Source organism: Onychostruthus taczanowskii, unplaced genomic scaffold, assembly GCF_017590055.1.
Source record: "Onychostruthus taczanowskii isolate IOZ18803 unplaced genomic scaffold, ASM1759005v1 scaffold211, whole genome shotgun sequence".
NCBI classification, from domain to species: Eukaryota; Metazoa; Chordata; class Aves; order Passeriformes; family Passeridae; genus Onychostruthus; species Onychostruthus taczanowskii.
Window position 1 is genome coordinate 64296 of NW_024499363.1, and position 22403 is coordinate 86698.

The 22403-nt window shown below is 42.6% G+C and overlaps 1 protein-coding gene across 9 annotated transcripts in view; it reads right to left on the minus strand.

Annotated features, from left to right (window-relative positions):
- Positions 1 to 19074, minus strand: part of LOC121335931 (rap1 GTPase-activating protein 1-like) — a 38568-nt gene extending 19494 nt beyond the window's left edge. For 5 of the 9 annotated variants that reach the window (XM_041404518.1, XM_041404517.1, XM_041404520.1 and 2 more), the window contains exons 1-8: positions 18867 to 19073; positions 13880 to 13973; positions 13391 to 13426; positions 8159 to 8206; positions 7016 to 7054; positions 6705 to 6896; positions 1603 to 1706; positions 66 to 144 (exon numbers count right to left, since the gene is read on the minus strand). In XM_041404518.1, the coding sequence (XP_041260452.1) occupies positions 66 to 144; positions 1603 to 1706; positions 6705 to 6896; positions 7016 to 7054; positions 8159 to 8206; positions 13391 to 13426; positions 13880 to 13973; positions 18867 to 18910 (636 nt within the window). In that variant the 5' untranslated portion in view covers positions 18911 to 19073. Of the gene's footprint in view, positions 1 to 65; positions 145 to 1602; positions 1707 to 6704; positions 6897 to 7015; positions 7055 to 8158; positions 8207 to 13390; positions 13427 to 13879; positions 13974 to 18866 lie in introns of all 9 variants that reach the window. The other 4 variants (XM_041404514.1, XM_041404515.1, XM_041404516.1 and 1 more) reach the window with 1 other exon arrangement.
- Positions 19075 to 22403: the final 3329 nt, after the last annotated feature.

The window sequence follows — 22403 nt, forward strand, 5'->3', positions numbered from 1 at the left end:
AGGACAGAGGAGAAAATAACTTGAAGAATGAGGCCTTAAGACAAACAGGCAAGCATGAACCTCACCTTTGCCATCTGAACAGCATTGGGAAACTCATTCAGACAGGAAATGGGAATTAGATCATGTTTGGTGCCAGTACGAGTCCTGACATAGAACAAAAAAGGAATTAGAGACTGATGGCTGAAGGGAGACACAGGCAACACTGGATCTTTAAAGAAAGCGTTGCCATTCCTTCAGAGTATTGTTACAACAGTTAATTCCAGAGGGTTAATTTTAACCATGGTGCATAGAATCACTGGAAAAGCAAGGTATTTTCACTTCTTACTGCCCATCACTTGTTGTGGTGAGCAGAGGCAACAAAACACGAGCCCTTGGTGTCTTTGCTTCTTTGCACTCTTGTCTGCCTTGAATAAGTATTTTGCTTCCTCCCCACACCATTTTCTTTCACAGAAATCCCAATGTCAAAGTACAATTCATGGACACAGAATAATAAAGGATTCCCATGATCAGTGAGGGCTTGAAAGATTGTTAAAAGGTCTGTTAGAAACAGCCTAGAAAAGCAGATCTGTGCAAAGTAAAGGAGGTAGAAACTGGTGTAGCATTGTTCCAGAAAGCTGACAGAGGAAAACTGCCTTCCTCTTTGTATGTGTATTTAAGGAGAAATATCTTTCCAAGGAAGAAGAAATATTGGGCTGTCAAAAGCCTCTTCAAACCATTATAAACAAGCTATTGAACAAAAAGTACTGCATACAATAAAATATCTTAATAGAGGAATAACTACCCTTTTGTTCTTCCCTGGTCTCTTCCACATAGGAAGATAAACATTCCCAGGCACAGTTCACAAAGAGGCTCTCTTTTTATTCCCAGATTACTGCTGGCAGTCTGAAGCATTCTCTGCAGACACTGGAGGAAACCCACCAGTGATTTTTTTGTACCTAATTCCTATCAATAATTTTTTTTCCTTCAGTCCTGGACAAATCCTTGTCAGTGGCAACTGTACATCACTTGGCTCCAGTAGCATTCCCTACTGGGAGTGCACCCAGCCAATAATGTGGTAAAAAGCTTCTCTGCAGTGGCCTCTCACCTACACAAGATCCTTCTCTATTCTTCTTGTAGCTCATCTAGCAGCTCTCTCTAGGTAATGTCTCTCTTCATAACCCTCTCTAAGGGTTATGGCTTCATAGACTGCCCTGGGAATATAGGGAATGTTCTAGATCACCTTCAAGGAAGCCTTAATCTCAAGTACAAAGCCTGGGCTAGGCTGTCCTCCTTTAGGGAATCCATATTCTCCTACAGAGTACTCACATCTCTCTAAGTAGACAGAATAAACAGAAAAACTTTCTATTTGAGGGAAGGACAGGTATTTTCCACACAAGTACTACAAAGATGCACCTGTAAGCACCACATCGTCTTCCTTAAGGAAACTGCTGAGAGCACCTCAAGAGCAGAAGGCTAGAAAAAAAGGCTCAAAGGTCTCTTTGCAGTTTCTTTTCTTTCCAGAAGAAAGACATGACATTCACACCCACATCTATGCAGAGGGAGCACAGGGTAAGACCAGAGACACAGCACAGTAGCATACACTTCAATAACAGGCACTGTTACCTCAGCAACAGGCGTAGGTTTTCCTGTTTCTCGATCTGTTCATACTTCACAGAAAGTACCAGGTAGCCCAAGGACATGTCACTGGAGTAAAAGTTCTGGTGCTCCTGCAAACAGGAAACCAAAATGCATTATCTCCAAAACACTTCCTGGAGAAGCTTTCCAAGTTGTTTTTTTTGCATACAACTTGTCACTCAAGATTAGTTAATTTTTAATTTAACTAAGAGTAGCATGCTTCCAGATGTGTGTATGTGGTCTTCCAGCCCACTTGATCATCACGACCTGAGCGTATCAGCCAAAGTGCATCCAGTCAGTTCAGTTCCTCCTCACCTGTCCAACATCACAAGGGCTCCTGAGAAGGAATAGTATTAGAACATTCAGCAACACGTTTTGAAGAAATTGAGTTTCTTGTAAATAAAATCCTATCTTTCATGGACTTTCCCTGTATCCATTCAGGTTCTGCTTGACTAAGCAGTGTCTTCCAGACATTCAACTGGATGTGGTTGTGGGAATTTTCTGTTTAAAGAGCAATGGCAGGTTTGTGGTAAATGGCTGAACTCCAAGAGTGCTCACATGTCAGGAAGGATACAGTCAGTAAGCAAAGAGGTTTTGCAGATGAAGACTGGTCTCAGCAGTGCCCCTAACACTGCCTGAGCTTTAGTGGAGTGTGCCTGGAACAGTCATGCAGTCAAACAATGAAAGATACTGCAAACATTTTCACAGTCTCTATATGTAAGTGGCTGTGGCCATACCTTTCTCCGGGCTATACAGCCATGTTCCAGTGGCCTACGTATAGCAATGTGTATTTTGTATATTGCTGTATCATACATATTGCTATATAATCTCTAACCTCAAGAGGTTAAAGCCTTTTGACACAGGATGTGAATGGAAGCCTCCATCACAATGAAAATAACATTAATGTGAAATTGTGCAGAAATACCTTGAACACTTCCATCATCCTAGCAGAAAAGCATCCTCATGCATGACACAGAAGTGGGACAGCAAGTTGTATTCAGCTGTACAGTCAAAACTTGCATGATTTGGAATATGTTTTTTGAAAGGAATACTAGAGGCACAATAAATTAGTGAAGAACTCAGTGGGAGCAAAGCGTAATTTGATAAAAAATGGTTGCTGGTCTGTCAGTTCCTTCCTCAGTCTTTTGCCTAGAATATATTGAATATATACATGCCTAGAAGGTCTGCTCTGGCCCTTATGGATTAAAACCTCTCTAAAAACACTGGTAAGATTGTCTTTTGCTGTCTAAATCTTTTGTATAAGTCATAGTTCTGACTCACTGTCAGAAATAAAGATACATGTAGTGAAATATTCTGACACCTATGTGGACACTTGAAGCTAACAAACATAAACCAATCCTCTCTTTGAAACAAAAAATAGGAATAATAAGACTACTTAAACCAAAACTATGGTTTAGTCACTACCCTAAACCATAATGTGAAGATGCAGCTATCTAACTTTTTGAAGTATTAAAGATGTTATTGTCCTCACCTCCTCTTTGAGACAGAAAACACACAACACCCAGAACTGCCCCGATACTGGGCAGAAGGTTCCATGGCTGATCAAACAAGGCAGTCTGAAAAAGGTAAGGTCTAAGAGCAGCCAAGAGACAAACAGAACAATATGGCCTCTAGCTGCAGTGTTCAAATCACAGAAGTGCATTGTGATCTGTCACACTGGTCAGTGACAGTACACGGGGAAAAAAAGCTGAAATCAAAGGAAGCCACAAAGGACAGTTAGTTTCTCCTGACCAGGAGTTTCAGGACACTAATGGATTTTTGGGATGTGAACAAGAATCAGGTGCAGTAAGTCACTGTGACCAAGGGCAGAAAGACAGAGTAGCTGAGGAACAGACAGATTCAAGGAACAAAGCAAGACCATGTTCCAAGGTCAGCTGAAGTCTAGAATCAAAATCTTTAAGCCAGAGAAGTCAAATGCCAGGCTGGATGGCTAAGACAGGCTGTTAAGGGAAAAGATGGCATATTGCAAACAAAAATCAGAACTAGAAGGCAAAGCAAGGAAGAGGAGCCAAAGCCTGAGGTTAGCTGTGGCTAAAAGTAACACTGAGTTGCAAAGACCAGAAATTAAGATGCTTTTTTATGAGACTTCTAAGCCAGACCCCAGCAGATGCAATACAGGGGGATCTCAACTGCTTTGGAGACTGGGCTATCAGCTCTGCAGCTGACATAGCTAGGCAGAGCTGCACAAATGGGTGCAGTCCTCACAGGGGAATGGGTACCAGAATTAGTGGAGATCTTAAAACAACTGAATTTTTGTAAAAGCCACTCTGACTATGTAGCTTGACCCTAAACGTAAGCCTGAGGTTTAAAGTGAGATTTGATCAATCATATGTATGAATAAACCCATAATTTACTCCTTATGATTTTCTTTCTCTGTAAAAACACATAGGCAACATACATCAGACTCACATTCCTTCAGTGGACAGCAACCTTTATTGTTAGCTGTCCTGAAGTTAGAAATGAACCATCAAAAGCTTTTGCAGTTGACACTGAAGATTGCAAGTCAGTGATGACAAGATACCCTGGAGCTAAGATGACCTATGTATTAAGTACAAATTTTTTCAGCCACAGAAGCAGTTTCTGTAACATTTAATGTAGTCTGAAAGGTAGTTCTGGATGTCAAATAGATCTCTCTAAAAACAATTAAGTATCTTCCATGGGCCAAGGGAAAAGACTAACAGAAAACACAAGGAATGCTGACAGTTTGCCTAAAAAGTTATAAAGCTAGTAAGACACCTGCCATGTGCAGCAACTTTAACCAGCACAAAGAAAGGACAGCGTAAAGGAGAAATATATGATTACATATGAATACATAGCAAGAAAGCTCCTCCCTCAGCACTGAGAGCTTCAAGCGCTTGAGAAACTGGACCCTAAGTTTACTTGACTGGCAGTTACAATGTACATCTTTATTAAATCCTTCCTGGTTTCAGGCTATTTCTCTTTATTACAGACTTGAAAAACAACACAGACATAAAATAATTCCCAGTATAAGACATAAGACTTTACAGCCTTTATCCTAAAGGCTGAATAAATCTTACTGTGTAATTGTCATATAAAATACAGATCATGAGGCAAGGAAAAGGAACTGAGCTACGGCTTGAATGTTCTAGCACATTTTTTGGTGGTTGTTTTATAGAGTCTGCTGTAAGATATTCTGTAAAATGTATCACAGAATTGTTCAAGTTTGAGCAATCTACATACACACATCCACAACACAGACATGGACATTAAGTTTGTAGTAGCACATTAAGTTTGTAGTACCACACAATACTTTTACCTCCTGTCTTGCTTAAAGGATATTCTCTAAACCACTGGCTATGCCTCTCCCACCACGTTGTGCTTTCAGACTCTTCTTCAGCTAAGAACTGTTTGCTGTTATTCAAAGCATGAAAGAGACCTTTCTTGTCATTGTTGAAATAACCTTCCCATGTTACCAACAAGGAAAACATCCAACACAGCACCAAAATCACTGGTAACGTTGCACTGAAGAAATACTCTTCTAGTGGAAAAGCTTTGAGCTCTCTCCTTAACTAAGTTTTTAAACGATGAGAGAGTTTTCTAGCTGCGGGTAGAGTTTTCAGTGACACAAGAGTCCTGTTCACCTTGATCTTTTCTGACACTGGCTTGCTCAAAAACTTGCATGTTTAACTGAACATGGACACACATTCATGTCAGTTAAGGCAAAGAATAAAACAATGGACACCAGAAAAGGAAGAATACAGGAGAGACTTCCTCTGTAGTACAGAGGCACTAACGGTTGGACACTTTGCAAATGCAAAGCTCCACAACAGAGGAAGTCCTGGATCTCACTTGGAAGGAACAATGATGACATGGCCTTGCTTGAGCAGTAGTCTGGACAAGATCAGATCCAGAGGCCCCTTCCAACCTCAACTGTTTTGTGATATCAGGTCAGCAGTGAATCCTACAATTGGACTGAAAACATCATGTCCAAATTTGCCTCTCGTCCTGTCTGACTCTGGAAGCCTTCAAGCACAACCCTAAATTTACCGTGACAGAAAAATAATTACAGTTGGCATACTGAAAGCTTCCAGAAGGTTACAGGATAAATGTCCATTAACAGATTGCACAGCAGATCTATTAAGTCTTGAGGGGAAGCCTCCAGGAAAGCTTCCTTTTTTCCCCTAATTATTTACAAATCATATTAATATAATTTTCCAGTGGTGTGGAACAAGATTCACTACAGAAGATCACTCTGACAAGCATAACTACTGCAGAACAGGTCCCCAGCACTGTGCAAAGCACCACCACAACTATTCCTGGTTTTGAACTTATTCAGCAGTCGCTGAGGGAGACCACTGAATAAGATGCCGCGTGAGCATACTTGTCAAGCTTTCTTATCTCCTTATGCCATATACCAAATCTCAGAAAAGATGATGGGTTTTTCTCACTTGTTCTTTATGGATAACATTATCCTGGGATTCAGACAGTTCCCTAAACAGGCCCACCCAGATGGACCTTCATGGCTGGCCAGCAAACATTCACTTTATGAGGCCTAGCTCTGTTTCCCTATGTGTCAAACTGTAATTTTTAAATTCATGGAACATTTAGCACCAAACTTACTTAAATCAACAACTATAAAACACATGGTGTGGTTTCATCATATACATTCTGTAATGACCATACAGTGAGGGAAATGGACTGTTCTGCTTCCTACTGAAGAGCTTGCACTGTCAGTGCTGAAGTCCCCTCTAAAAATAATGCCATTTTCACTTCCAATACTATTACACTTTTGTCCACTTGTTATCCCAAGTATCCACTTGGTATCTGTACAGGAGCATCAAAAGATCTTCTTAACTAAACAAAAGCATTTCCTGTGCAAATCTTCCTATTAATACGCAGCGTGATGCACATTTCACAAGAGGACATGACAAATTTAAAACACTACAGCCCACATCTTAGTATGTGCCTCATTTACATTAGTTCAAGGCATCATAAGGAACTGAAATGCAGCAGCAGTGCAGACATTTTTAAGTCCACCAGAAAAAGCCTAAGAAAAATTTCAGCCTTGTGGCTGGGTGGGCAAAGGCGGCTCTGAAGGTCACCCTTACCTTTCCCAGAAAATGTTTGCGGTACAGCTTGGCTGTAGGGTCACTTTCCAGTTTCACTTTACCACTCCAGGAAAAGGGTACATCAGACAGAGTTGGACTCAAGCTGGAGAGGTTGTGGCTGGTCCCTTCAATCCAGTAGCCCCCAAACTGGGGCAGGATAATGAGAGGATATGGCCACCCTTTCTGTAATACCTATTCAGAAGGACAGAAAGCATTAAAGCTGACAGGTCTGTAAGCTGGAAGGCTAATAAGCTGGAAAACCAACGAAGTCCAAGGACAAACAGGGAGAGGAAAGAGCAGTACTAACTCACCTCATGGATGCTGGGATAAGGAATATACTCCTCTTCTGTCTGAAATCAGAACAGGCCATTAGCAAAAACATGTGACATCTTTTAAAGTGTTATGCTGTCATGACTGTGCAAGCTGCGCCCTCAGCTTCTATTCTGCCCAAGGTCATCCTTAGAGTTTTACTTCAGGACTTAAGGCTAGACTCCATTTCCAAGGTCTCAGCATTATAATAAAGAACACTGAGAACAATAAACTTAGGAGTCAGATTCTACCCACCCTCCTCCTCCAAAGTACAGGGAATATAGGCATGCAAAATGAGAAAGTAGCAAACTAGAGACAAACATGATGTGGTTAGGAGTCCCAGCCTCTCTGCTTTCCTTCCACACAGTGTTAGACTGCTGCTGTCCTTCTGCTGACACGGATAACAGTAGGAATGGTAGAAAAGGTGCTGCTATTTACAGTGAGACTGAGGCTGTGTCACCTCCATGGCTGCTCTGTGGTATGCATCCGAGCAATGCCGAGGTGTGACTCAGAGAATAGAGGCCGTATCTGAGCCAATTTATGGCAGCTGCATGTCCCCTCCATCACCACAAAGAGCACTGACTATCTGTCAGAATAAGGCTGTGTCAATTCTCGATGTGGCTTTTTTACAGGTCATCCCAAGATAAAAGTCAAGGTCAGGTTTGATTTTAAGGTTAGTAGGCCTGAATGGATACTGAAGAAGTGGAGTTTAATACACAACTTGAGGATTTAAAGATAGGAATCTGTTCTTATTGCCTTAATATTGGGCAAAACAAATCAACTTTCTAGTAGCATCTCTATGAGTCATCAAGCAGACTACTGAAATAAATGCTATGTGGTTTCATAAATATTATTACAGCTCTCAAATTGAATAAATTTAAGAAATTACTTAGTCAAAACTAACACTTTTAATAATAACAAACTCTTATTGGAGCCACTTAAATTAGAAAAAAAGAAAAGTTAATTCTATTTCAGCTACATAGTTTCACCCTCTTGTGCAGCAAGTAGGGAAAAAAAGAAAAGAAAAAAGGCAAGCATGTGTTTTTGGGATGTTTGCAGACTCCCTACAAAAGTACACTGCAAGCCAGGTCAGTAATTATCTGTCATTCTCAGCAATTTAGGAGGCAACAACAACTTGGTCTGACCTTGAGAGGAGCTGGAAGGGAACATCTTTGCTCATCCAGACGACTCCCCTGGAAACATAAAGTCACAGACAGTGAATCCTGTATTTCAGCATGTCTGTTTCACTTACCCTCTGTGTCTTTCTCCATATCCTCAATACGCATATTTTGTCCCTCCATAAAATCTACCATTTTAAGCAACTTTGGAAGATTAGAACAAAAAAGAATAGTGAAGCTAGAACTTGGCCAGTCCCCTAACCTGGCATTAAAACTGAAAAGCTACCCTCAAGCTTACATCTCTTAAAAAGCAGACAACTTGCAGATATTAAAAACAACCTCCTAAACTGATTCTCTAATCTTTTCTAGCACCTTCCTTCTTATCCTAAGCAACAAAAAGAAGAAATGGAATGACTACAAGTTGGGTTAGAATAACAGGGCAAAAGGCTACTGGCTGCCTAGTTTCCTCCTCAATCAGGAGCTGGCACCCAGACTTAAATCTCCTCCTTAAGTTTATTCCATCCGCTGTCTTCTCACCACAGCAAAGTAGCTCACTTCCACCACACCTCTGCAGCAGAAGCACACAAGAATAGGACAATTTTAGTGAGGAGAGCCCCAACACAGACTGAGTACAGGCCCAGAGCAGAAGATATGAGGGTCAACAGGCCATTGTCCAAGTGGGCATCACACACAGAAGAGTAAGAAGCAGAATTTGCATGATCAGATAGGAAGGTGAGGACCAGGATTTAAAATGTAGGTTTCTTTTACACACAGTACATGAGTATTCAACTACTGTCACCTAAATCTTGTAACTCTCATGCTGGAACATGATGCCGAAACTACATTTTTATATACCAGCAGTGACTGGCGTGGCTAATCAGGGATTCCAGACAGGATAAGCAGCTCTTGACTTTGTTAAGTGAAAATAAGGACTGGATTTATAACAGCCATGCCTATGCACACATTCTACACTGGAACTAGCCTGTCAACTGATTGTGGTAGAAATAGGTAAATCTCAGAGGAGCTTTACAGTGGACACTTAGGAAGCTCAGGAACAAAAGTTTTGGGCAACGCTCCAGCTGTACAGGGTGCAAAAACTGCTAGCATAGTACCACTAACACTGAGCAACAGCAACCTTACTACTGAGGATTCACAATAATCAGGATGCTCTTTGCAGGAGCAACAAAAGAAAAAAAAGGAAAGAAAAAGACCAACACATCTACTTCACATAAAAACAAGATTTTAGGAAAATGAGAAAGTTTATTAAAAGAACCTATGAAGGAGCCATAAAATAATTTAAACCTTCATGAAATCATGAAGAGCCAGACCTCGAGTACACAACAAATGCTTAACACCTTTAAAATACTCTTAGAAACATCAGAAATAAAACAGTATGACCACACTCCAGGGTAAGGGAGACTAGCAGTAGATGCATGAGGTCATTTTTCAGAAGTCTGAAGTTGAGTTCAATCACAAAAAGTAGCAGTAACAACAAATTTTAATTGGTTAAATATAGGAACACAGTAAAGTGAGTGAGGAACAATGAGCAGATAACAAAAAACCAAATTATTTTCTTTAGCTCTACTAAAAGAAAGAAACGTCACATGTTATCTACAGGGTGACAAAAGATCAAACTACAAAAGCTGAGTTTTAAGACAGTTACACATCTTCCCCATAAAAACTGTTTTCCTTTAGTATTTTCAACAATGGAGACTAAACAAATATCAGCCTGAAAACATTCTTCATAGGAAAACTTTACAATATATGTTTTGAATTGTGCTGTCAGTACACAGCATTGACAAAATGAATAACCAATTACCAGGATGTGGTGAGTTGTGAAATTAAGATGGAACACAGGCTGACAAGTGATCTTTATCTTTTGCAGAAGTAGTTAGTAGAAGTCATTTTGCATTTAGGGAAGTTGTAAAGGTGATAAAGTTGAGTTCATGGAATGTAAGCGCTAAAAAGCGTTTTGTTGATGTGGTCTCCAGTTTTAGTTGTCAACCTGCTGAGCTGAGGTTCACAAGGAAGACCAGGTTCGGAAACAGGGATGTGGAAAAGAGACAGAAAGTCCTGTCACTAACAGAATGTCCTGTGCACTGTCAAAACAGGGCTGAGGCATGACGGACACACAGGTACAAAACAGCCACAGACTTCCGCAACTGTGGGGAGTACTGGGACAGAAATGGAGATTGGGAAACTGCAATCTTCTAATATTTCTCTCTCCTTCCTTAGCATTTTTGCCAGATCTGATAACTGCAAGAATTTTCCAGTTTCAAAGGAGGTCCTGGTAGGAGACCAGTATCTCAGCAAGCCTGAGGGAAAACTTTCTGGGCTGCTGTAAAGGAGCTCTATATCAGAACCTCTACAGAGAGCAAAGGAATGTACCAGCACATTCCAGGACTCTGCACTGTTAAGGAAGCTCTTGATAGCCTGGAAGCAGAAGACAAGTTTAAATCTACCAGCCTTTCCTCTAGAGTGAAGCTTAAGGTAAGAATAATGCAACCCTGGGCTGTACAGTCCAAAGCTTTATTTTAAAGGGTAACCAGGACCACAAAAAACGTGCAACGTAAGTTGTTGAAGTGTCAAAGCGTGGGCAGAACAACTGCTTGATGATCACTGTCATTCCTCAAAAGGGAGAGGAATAAACTGCAGCAGTCTCAGCCACCCCTTGAGACATCCTTCTGGTTTGATCTGGTTTGGCTTGCAGCACTGCCAGTTTCCCCGGGTAGCTAAGTGGAGACAGCATCACTCTGGGAATCTCTTATCAGCCCGGGAATCTCATATTCCTAAGGTCTTGTACAGGGGAAACACTTGGCCTGAGCAGGATGAAAGAACGAATAACAGAAAAAAACATGTCTAGACCCAGAGTCAAGGTCCAACGTGGCATAACAATACTATGATAATACACATATTTTATGGGGAAAGAGCAGTGCCTTGAGGGGACTAATTCAAAACAGGCAACTTGGATAGAAAAGAGGACACGGGAAAAAAACACATTAAAGTACTTGTGAGAAAATAAAATTAAATATACAGAAACTATAAGAATACAGGACAGAGGGAGTGAATAAAAGTAGTCAAGTGAAGGACTGGTTAGCAAACATATGAAGACCTGAAATATCTGAGCTTATTGGATGAAATAAAATTTATTTGGTTTTGAAATGCCTGCACTGCAAAGCAATCTAGGAACAACATATTACTAAGTGTCCTTAACAGAGTGTATACTGTGACTTCACTAGATCGGTAAGCACAGAATGAAGTGGCCAGTAGCCCATTAATTTCCAAGAAATGATTAATAAAATTGAAGACAAAAACAAAAAGAAAACATGAAAGAAAAAAAAAAGGTAAACTTCTTTCCCAGATCTTGGGATTAGTTTCAGTGTAAAAAGAGAGTACAACTTTATCTGTTAATTTACCACACAGAATGTGAAATGGCTATCCTAATTTTCAGTCCAACAATTATATTCCAATCCAATGGTCAAGTACTCAATAATCAATTCTATCCTGAGGCTTTTTTGTTGTTATTTTACAGAAGAAATGTTCAAGTCTCCTGCTTTGGTTTTCACTCACTTTGACTGCTAAGGAAAATCCCAGATTTTGTTTACAAGCATGATCCAACAAATCTAAAGGATAGTCACAGTCAAATGGAAGGAAAGGGAAAGCAAAAACAAACAAAAGAGAATAAAGTGTTAGCAAAAATCTAAACAAATATCATAAAAAGTATTAGGAAAAAATATTTCTTCCTTTTGGAAAACACTTAACTTTCAAAAAAATCTGTTATACTGGAACAGCAGTTATTGATTCTCCTAGTGCATGTTAGGTGACAAAACCTAGTGCTTGAGGTGACAAGCTTAAATAGGAAAAAAAGCTATAAAGTCTTGATAATGGGCAGCTAAGAAAACACCATAGATGCAAAATTAGGCAGTCTGCATGCCTTGGAGATTCCCATCAGCTCCCTGCTATCTCTTTGAAGAGATGCAAATCCAGTCAGACTTTCCATATGGTAAACTGGGAGCTGAGAAACACTGACAATCTTAAGAACCAGTCTTTCACTGAGGGACACCTGGTAGTGACTCTTCCTTATCCATATTTCAAAAGGCCTGGGAAGGACTGTCACAACCTTTGAACATGTGCTTGAACTAAAGCAGCACTGCTTGCTCAAGCTTACTTTCCTGCAGTTGAATGAGCCAGGCACACTTACAGGGCTTGCTACTCTAAAGCACTGGGAACACATCCCAAACATAGTTTGGATGTCAATACAGTGGTTGCAAGGTCTGTGTCTGTCTGCACATGAATATATGGCAGATACACCTTCAGCCCCTCCCTCCCACACTTCTCCCATCTGCCAAAAAGTACTTCAGCCTCATAACTCTAAATTCAGCATTTTCCTGCTACCTTCCACCTCCTCACCTTTGTAGTCTCACTGAATTTTGGCAGTTTCCTCATATTCATAATATGATCACCCAAATTCCAGAAAATAAGTTAAATGGGTTTGATAAGTTTAATTCCTGTACGTAATAAAAGGCAGGAGTTATGTGCCAAGCTATGTGTTCTGTTAGGTCAAAGTTAACCACAGCACTTTAAAGAAGAGGCACCCCTCAGGGAAAATACTGGTAACCTGCAAGGATGCTCTGAGAACACATAATTTGAATATTTGAAAACTTCATTGTTAGATATTTAATACATATAACATATTACTGTTTCTTTACCTGATACAGTAAAAGGGGGAAAAACTCAGCTCTGCCCTGTTTTAAGTTTACAACAAAATAAGTGCAGCTAAATGCACGTATTTCTGTGTAAGAATTAAGCCAGAGTCCTTCCTTCTTGCACAAGTTAAAGACAGGACCTACAGTAGTTATTCATTAAACTGTCTGACCTTGCTAAATGCAGTTAGGTTAACATCCCATTAATCACCTGTCATTATATCTGCTACCCAGCAGAACAGTTTCCTGAAGAAGATGCCAGAGATAACTTACTGCAACTTTGATTTTCTCTCAGAATCACACTTCCGCAAAGGACAAGCAGAATTATAATAACCTGTGTCTATTGCTTCCATCATGCTGACTGCAAAAATGAACACAGAAAAATGCTTTTGAAATCCATTGAAGAGTAAGAGATTGAGCCTAGAGGCCGTAAACATTCTGTAAACCCACAATAAAGGATATTGTGAGTGAAGCAATAGGACAAATAGAAGCTGATTATTTGTTTGCTACAAAAAATTAACAGATCCCAAAGTTTGACAGAATTACTTCTCCTTACCTGCATTTTTTCAATCATCTCAAACAAGTCTGCAGTCTGTGAAAAGACAACAGAGAAAAATATTTTGACATTTGCAGAAGCTAACATTATCTTCTGTGGTAACCCAGATACTGAAGGAGCCAACAGCTCCCTCCATATTTTGGCGAAGAAACTACTTGCTTGCTGAAGACAGAAAGTGAATGGAATTGTTCTTCCTTAATTGGTAGCATGGGCAAAACAACTGGCCAAATGGTGTTCTGCTTGTGTTGCTAAAGTTTGACCTGAAACCTGGTCAGTCAGGTATCAGGAATGCCTCTCTTTCAATGGGTCAGATTGACTTGAGATAGTATGGCATAAGAACTGGTCAAATTAGCAAGTTTAGGATTCTCACACAAGGAGGCAACTATAGCTGTAAGACATACAAGCACACAAACTTGATTTCAGACAATTCTTCTGCACACATAACTCAAAGCATACACCAACCCTGAGCCAAATATGGACTGCTTTTACCTTGTTGGGGACAGCAGGAGTGAGGACACATGGAAAGCCTTCAGTGGGAGAGTCTATAACATCACTAAAACCCTGCACCGCCTCCTCAGACCTCCTGCAACAGACAGAGGCAGAAAAAAAAAAAAAAAGATAGAAAAAATTAACTCTTAAGAGAATTCAGAGGATGTCAGTGCTTGCCTGCAGTGCCTCCTCTACCCTCTGCATACTACTCCTCTCCCCAGGCCATTTCTTGCCTATAAGGAAGCTGTCATTACCTGTGAGAATCCCTGAGGTGGCTGAACTTACCACTTGCCACTTTCAAACATCCTGGATGTAACAGCAAAAATTTTCTGGCTTCTGACTGCTCTGTCTCTGCTGACATACAATATTTTCCTCACAACTGTCATGGAAGTGCTGAATGATTTTTCTTTGCCAAGTTCCTCTTCCATCATGGATTTGGAGCAGAATTAAGACATGTCTCATAAGAAGTTTTGTAAACAGATCTCAAAACAGAACTGTATTAAACAGGATAAAAGTAGTTCTGAACCACCACTGAAATCAGCACCAAAAGGACAGCCTCAGCTGCCACAGCCTGGGTATTAATCTCAAAGACAGGAGCATAACAGAGATGGCACCAGAACAGAACCGGTAACACCCTGCAGAGATGCAGGCACCGATTTGTGCTACCACTGCTGGTACAGCCAGCATGGAGATTATGTGAGCTTTTGTCTGCACATCTGCTACGGAAAATGTACTATTACTATGGTCCCTGCTGGAGCAGCAGTGGGTACAAACGGTGGCAGGACTTTATTAGATTTCATAGAAGAGAAAACAAAAAGCAACACAAGAACTACACTGTAGTTTAGAAGACATATTAGCCACAGCACTACAGACAGTCTCACTGCCAGCTGCACCTCTCCTGCTGTTACTTTATAAACATTCCACACCTCTCACAGCTTTTACTAGCAGTCACAACTGGGGTTAAGTCTTGGTGAAGGCCACACAGGTGGGGCTGGGAACTAAGCACAGGTTTACAGGAGACAGGACTTACGCACTTTGTAATGAAATCATGAATATGATTGTTAGGGGTCATAGAATCACAGAACGGTTTGGGTTGGAAGTGACCTTAAAGATCACCTAATCCCAACCCCTCTACCAGATGTCACCTACTACATCAGGTTGCTCAGGGCCCCATCCACCCTGGCCTTGAACACTTCTCGGGGTGGGGCATCCATAGCTTCTCTGGGCAACCTGTTCTAGTGCCTTGCTATCCTCTGAATAAAGAATTTCTTCCTAACATGTAATATAAATCTCTTCTCTTTTAGTTTAAAACCATTCCCCATTGTCCTGTTACTACGTGCCCTGTAAAAAGTCACTCTTCCTTTTAAATAAGCCCCTTCTAAGTACTAGATTCTTTTCTCCATGCTGAACAACCCCAACTCTCTCAGCCTATATTTGTAGGAGAGGAGCTCCAGCCCTAGAACATCTTTGTGGCCTCCTCTACACCTACTCCAGCAGGTTCACATCTCTCTTGTGCTGGGGACCCCAGAGCTGGATGCAGTATACCACATGTGGTCTCACAAGAGCAGAGCAGAGAGGGAAAATCACCTCTCTCAACCTGCTGGCCCCTCCTCTTGTGATGCAGTATGTTTGATTTTCTGGGCTGTAAGCACACACTGCAGGCTCATATCCAGCTTTTTCTCTACCAGAACCAAGTCCTTCTCCACAGGGCTGTTCTCAATGAGTTCATCTCCCAGTCTCTGCCCATGTCTGGGATTGCCCCAAACCAAGTGCACTTGGACTTGTTGAACTTCACGAGATTCTCATGGGCCCACCACTCCTCAAGCTTGTCCAGGTCTCTGGATGGTCCCTTCTTCTGTTGTGTCAACCACACCCCTCAGATCTGTTTCATCTGCAAACCTGCTGAGGGTGCACTCAGTCCCACTGCCTGCATCATTGATGAAGATATTAAAGATCACCAGTCCCCAGACAGAGCCCAAGAGACACCACTCATCACTGGCCATACAACCATCGTACAAGGCATACAATAATCCTAAAAGGCAATCAAGAATTGCTGTCCTGTAGCTATTAGATGCACGACTGCTGCTGCTTCCATGCTGAGTGTGGCCATGCAGATCCTTGCTTTGAAAGCAGTGGCTACATTCCCTCTTGTATATTTCTGTAACCTTGAAACTACTCTGTCACAAGCTCCAAGAATCCTAATGCTCACCAGTTCTCTGACAATTCACAATTCATTTTAGTGGCCCAATGGCATAATGTAACTTGCATATAGGCCCATCAACACAAAATCACACAATGCTTCCATCCCACAATTTTCTCCTGAAATTCAAATGAGAGAGATCTGTATAATGCATCTAGAAATTAATGCTGTAACATGTCTGGGCGGGAAGATGTAGGAGTTAGTCTTGACAACCTCAAATAAATATTGAAATAGTTCAATGGCAAATATATTTTAAATTAATATTAATATTAATACTATACTAATACATGCTTTATTTATAATCTTACTCATTTACTTGAAGAATGCTTGGGATGAGCAAAATTTATGTCCAAGGCAGTACATTTTCCCTGTCTCTTAAAAATCTGAAGTTTCTGTTCTGTAAGCCCTAAAAAGGCACGAGTTTAATTTGATAAATTCTCATTTTCAGAAAGAAGTGTAACAATAGAACCTTTTGTGCAACTGGATGTCCTGGGGCCTTGCTGCATGCTAGTGGTTTCTTTGGCATGTCACTGAGGTGAATGCTGAATCATTCAGAGGAGTTAAATACACAACTGCATCACGGAAATCTGGCAGCTCGTGCACGGCCAATACGGCCAGTCCTGCCCCTGTCCTTTGACCATAAATTCATCTCAACACTTTGGACTGACTGGAAAACTTTAGGCAGAAACTGTTCTCTACCACTGAATCCTAGCACAGTTCTATTGCCTAAATGAGTCCAGTAGATGCCAAAATCACCAGCCTTACTGTAGATTCAGAGATGTTCACAATTCTGTAATTATCCCAAATTAGGAATACTCCACGGGCCTTTGAAAACCCAAGAGAATGCAATAGATTTTATATTATCTTTTTTTAAATATCACAAAAATTTGGGGCTATTATAATTATCACTTTAAAGTCCACAGTCAGTTTCTGGAACTTTGAACTTCTGGAATGGAAAGCACTAGACTGTATTGTAAAAAGGGAACATACTTCTTTTCAAATTGGAACTTCAAACTATTTGACCACAGAAAAGAAGAACATCATACTTCTGATAAAGGAAAGCAATTCTGCAGATTGGGAGAGGAATGTTTATGTGCAAATATATACTTGCTGAAGCTTTATTCCTAGAAAATGGCAATAAGGGGAAGCATAGGGCCTAGAAAATGCTGAAGGCTAAGCTGGGATTTTGTTAGTGACAGTAACCAGTACAATAATTTCAAGCAGGCAAACTAAATGTAGGTACTACAAGCAGGCAAACTAAATGTAGGTACTCCTGATTCACTGATAAATTCCAGTCACAATTCTGAAATGGAGCAAGAAGGATCTCTGAAATCTCTAAGCCACTGCAACTGTGTTCATGCCTTATATTCCTGTCTTGCAGCAACCCCTGCTATTTCAGTCATAGGATCTCTCTACCCAGCTTCCAAAATCATTGCTATCTGCTGTAGCTGAGCCAGTTCAATAACCAAGTCAATGCAAGTATTTGCTCTAAGAAAAACACAAATTGGACAGAATTTCATACACACTTCCATAGATATTCCAGAGCAAGTAGGGATTTGTTGCACTCAAAAGGCAAGTGCCACAAATCCTCAGGTAGCTGTTTTCCTAAAAGTTCACAGGGAAGCAGGTGTACAGCTGCTGTAAATAGTTCTGCTCATCTGGAAGTCTTCCAATAGGAGAAACACCACAGCACAATTTCCAGCTATCTGTGGAACAACAGTCAGTATGATAACTGGTGTCCCAGCCTGTAAGAACTTCTTGCAGGGAGACACTAATATGTTTTTTAATTCCCTTAATAGAAGGGACAGGCAATTCAGAACTAAAGGTAATGTGAGACAAGAACAGGCCTGAAATGCTCATAAGGAAAACTCTGGGCAACCACTTCTCTTGAGTAACAGCTTCTGCTGTTTTACTCCCTTATTTCTGCCTTAGAGAGATGCATTTGCTTCACTACATACAATTGTCAGCTATTCAGTGGAGACAGCTGAAAACACCACACACATAGCCTACTCTCAGAACACCTGCGCAGCTTTGAAATTTGCTTACACATGGATTCGGAGAGCTCAAGAGAAGGAATTACTGAAGCAGAACTAGGAAAAGGAAGCTACCACTACAGATGAGAGGTGGTTTGCTCTCAGCTGGTCACAAACTTTCTGCTCACAGACTCTGACTTCCAGTAAGGAACCTCTCTCGCACCCGCGCTCCCCTCTGGCTGCTGGGCAGCTCCCGTGGAGGGCACGGCTCCCACTCGTGGGCAGCCCCGTGCCCAGGACTTCGTGCACCCACAACGAAGTGGGCAGGGGAGCGGAGAACTCTCCCCGCCTGCTCTCCTTGAGGGGCAGGAGAAAGGAGAACTCCAGGGGGAAATTAATCTTGCCATCCAACCCGCACTCCCACCTCCTGAGAAGTCCAAACAGGAGAGGTCCCCCACTCCCAGGACGGCAGCAGAAAGACTGCCGAGCCTCCCTCTTTCCTTCCAGGGAGAGGGGTACCCGCGGCCGCTCCACGGCCCGCCTCCCCCGGCCGGAGCGGGGCCGGGAGGGCCGGAGGGAGGGAGCGAGGGCCGGGCCCACAGCCAGACCCAGACCTGCCGGGCTGGGCACGGCCATTGCCTTCCCCCTCCCCGGTTCTCCGCCCTTCCAGCCAACCCGCGAGGGCTCTTCCTGCTGCTCCAGCACTGCGATTCCAGCGCCGGCAGCCGCTGCCCTGCCCCGTCGCCGGGCTGCCCGGGAAAGGCAGGGCCCAGGCCCCACTGCCGCCGGCACCGGTCCCGGTGCCGGTACCTACCCTCCGCTGGCTCCGGCAGGGAAGCCGTGCTCCCGGGAAAACATGCTGGACTGCTCCGCTGAGTCAGCTCCCGGGTTCCCTCCTCGGGAGCTTGCTCTCCCCCGGCCTCGCCATGAAGAAGGGCACAGGCTCCCTCCAGGCCCCCTGCGAAGCCGCGGCTCCCGCCCCCACCCCTCCTCTTCCTCTCGGGCCGCGATTCACCGGATAGACGGGGGAGAGACCCGCACGGCCGGGACCGGGCCCGGCGGGCAGCGGCCCCGGAGAGCACGGAGGGAAGGAGGAGGAGGAGGGATGGAGACAAGGGGGGATGGGGTGATGGCTTCTGCCCCTCCTCCGCTGTGGCAGAGCGGTTCCCCTGGAGCCCCCCGCTGTGGGAGCCCATGGATGGAGCACAGCGTGCAGGAGCAGCTGCTGGGACAGCCGAGCCGGGGACGCTGCCCTCCGGGTTGTCCGGGAGGGTAACACAAGCACAGCGTTAGACAGGGACAGCAGAGGGGTTTCACTTGGTCAACTCTGCTGTAGAACAAGATCACCTCTTGAGGCTTTCAGTATCCAGTGAGGAAAGTGAGCATCAAAGCAGTTCTCCACAAATTGCCATTCTTTTAAAGGGAAGTCTAGGAAGATGCTGTATCCACTAAATCCAGTTCCGTGTCATTTGGACCTGACATACATCAAGTACCGCAGAGATTTGGCTCTGCACCCCTTATGAAATAGCTCATTGATGCAATGTGTAAACTAGGGAAGCTCAGTTTTTCAGGGGTCACATATGCCTTAACCACATGTATTTCCATTTACTCATAAACAGATTCACTCATCAACAGATTGTCATTCCTGATTAAAAAAAAAAACCAAAAAACTGAGCATGAGAACATGGTCTGCTATAGAAAGAATATGAATATACCTGTGTTTAAATGAGAACACAGAGTTCTTCTGGACACGTATTTTTTTCTGTGCTTCTCACTTTCATTCCACAGGATGATGTCATTTATTCTCTTTACATCAAGACCTATACAAGCAGCAGCTACAACCTTACACCAAATGTCAGCCTCACACTGGGTTTTTTCTAACTAATGAAGAGGACATCAGGAAACACAGAACAAGAGGCAGAATTTGCCAGAGAGCTAGGAAAAGATGTAAAGGAAATGTGCAAACAGTATGCAGACAGACCAGGCAGAAAATATGAGCTAGCAGATAGACATAGGGGGGAAAAAAAGAAAAATGCAGAGAGCAAGGAGTTACATCAAAGTTTTGAGTATTAATGCACCATTTTCATCCTAATGCTTCCTATAAATTCTACTCTTTAAAGACCTGGATAGAAATGATTACTGGGTCTTCAAGGGTCTGTGGGTGGGCAAAGAGACTGTAAGGAGTAAGGAATCAACATAGGTGATGACTTTGAATGGACAAAGAAAGGATCCACTGGCTGGTTTTAGTAACTTGCATGGAGCCAAGGTGACTCAATTTCCTTTTGTCTACGTCTTGCAATTCCCCAGAAGATCTGATGCTGGAGCATGGGCCAATTCATACATCCTCACTCCAACTCAAATGCCTCCTAAATGGACCCAGGGCACTGAATAGAGCAGCTGCTCTCTGCACAAGCAGGTCTTACTCATTCACCTGAATCTCTGAGTAGAGATGTGACTGGACCAAGGCAAAGAGCCAAGCTTGCCATTTCTGCTGCATCTAGGAAGGAGGAAGAGACATTATTTTTTGCTGTTAGAGAGGGCTGCCAGCAGTAACTACTGCCCTCCCCCATCCCAGGGTCATTATCAGCAGCGCTATCAAGCCGGGCCATGGTGAAAGCAAAGCATACAGAGAGGCTCAGGTCTTTCTGCCATTCTTGTTCTTCGGCAGCTTGCCACTACAGACAAGAGCCAACTTTGTTCACATACAAAACCACACTGAACTCAGCTTTCATTTAGTGGCCTCACAGCTTTACCTAACCTTCAGTGTAACTCAAGTTGTGTACAAAGCCCTCAACATCATAAGCAAAACAGCAAACAATTACTAAATATCCTAATTATGTTCTAATTAACTTCCTTTAGCAATAGCAATATGAATAAATCACATGTAAGCAAATCACAGGACCGCTTCCTGTTCCTCAACCTACAATCAAGCTAGCGATTGTTACTGTTTACCCTGCTGATGCAAAAATATTCCCTATTATAAGCCTTCTGTTGTAGTAAGTAGATTCAGCTCCTATTAATACTTGTGTTCTTATATGACTAATGCATTGTACTTACGGTCTCAGATTTTAATCCCTATATGTGTCCATACTTGCATGGATCATTATGCATTTTATAGTTATGGCGTGGTTTAGGGACTGGCATAAAAGTTTTTGTTCTTTCAGGTATCCTTGTAGGCACATTAATAGATGTATTACAGTAATTGGTGTCTGTACCTTTTGCTATGTATTTTCCCAGTTTTTGTTAGCAGATTTTTTCAATGTGTTTCATTTTATTAGCATTTGATCTTGCTCACGTAGGAGAAGTCTGTATTAGCTGTAACACAGAAACTGGTCCCTGCAATTCTGTTAATTGAGTCATTGTAAGAACATCAGCAGCTCCACGGAAGCTGCGCAGTACCACATAAACACAGCAGTATATCCTTCAAGGGTAAATTCTGCAGGGCAAAACCTGTATGTTTTTAAGTTTTACTTCAATATTACGTAAACTCATAGCTGCATCCACAGACTGAAACATACATGTTCTCACATCAGCTGTTTCCACAGATCTATGCACACAGCTTCTAAATATAGCACCGGGTGTGCACAGACAGCACCTCCCGCAGTGCACTTGGACTCCTCATTTTATGTCCAGGACTGACATAATCAGGGTGGGATCCATTTGAGTCTGGGCAGACCCTCTCTCATGCCCCTCCATCCCTTCAGTTTGTTTCATTTCCTACACAGACATCCACTCCCCCCACCTCCACTCTCCCTTTCTCTCTCTGCAACTGCTTCTCTACACAATGCAGAATAGCACAATGTCTTTTAAAAAGCACACATGCTTTCCCTGATGAGGCTGAAGCTGCCCCAAACTCTATCCATTACACAACGCCACACAAGCAGCAGAGAAGATCTGGATCCAACCCTCCCCCACCTATCTTTGCTCCCATTCCTTCTAGATGCAAAATATTTTTAATTGGCATTGCAAGCAAGACGAGAATAAAAGCAGCTAAGCTGTTCATCCCCTACCTGAGCAAGGATCTCTCATCCCCAGCTGGTGAGCAGATGGAGACAGGGAACCCAGCTGCTCTCCCTTCCTTGCACTATCAATTATTCACGTAGGTTGCAGTGTCCTCCCTCTCCCTCCCTCCCTTTCTCTTCCGCTGCCCCCACCTGCAGCTGAATGGAGATCGAGCAGGTCGGTGCTGTCACACTTGAAACTAGAGATCATTGTCGATTGAACAGCCAGCCTGTGGAGCAGCTGTGCTCTTAAGCAGAGAAGATTTGCCCTGGCAGAAGGGGACAGACTGGCAGCTCCAGAGGTGGAAGACAGGCAGCTCTGTACATCCACATCCTGCTCCCTGCGCTTC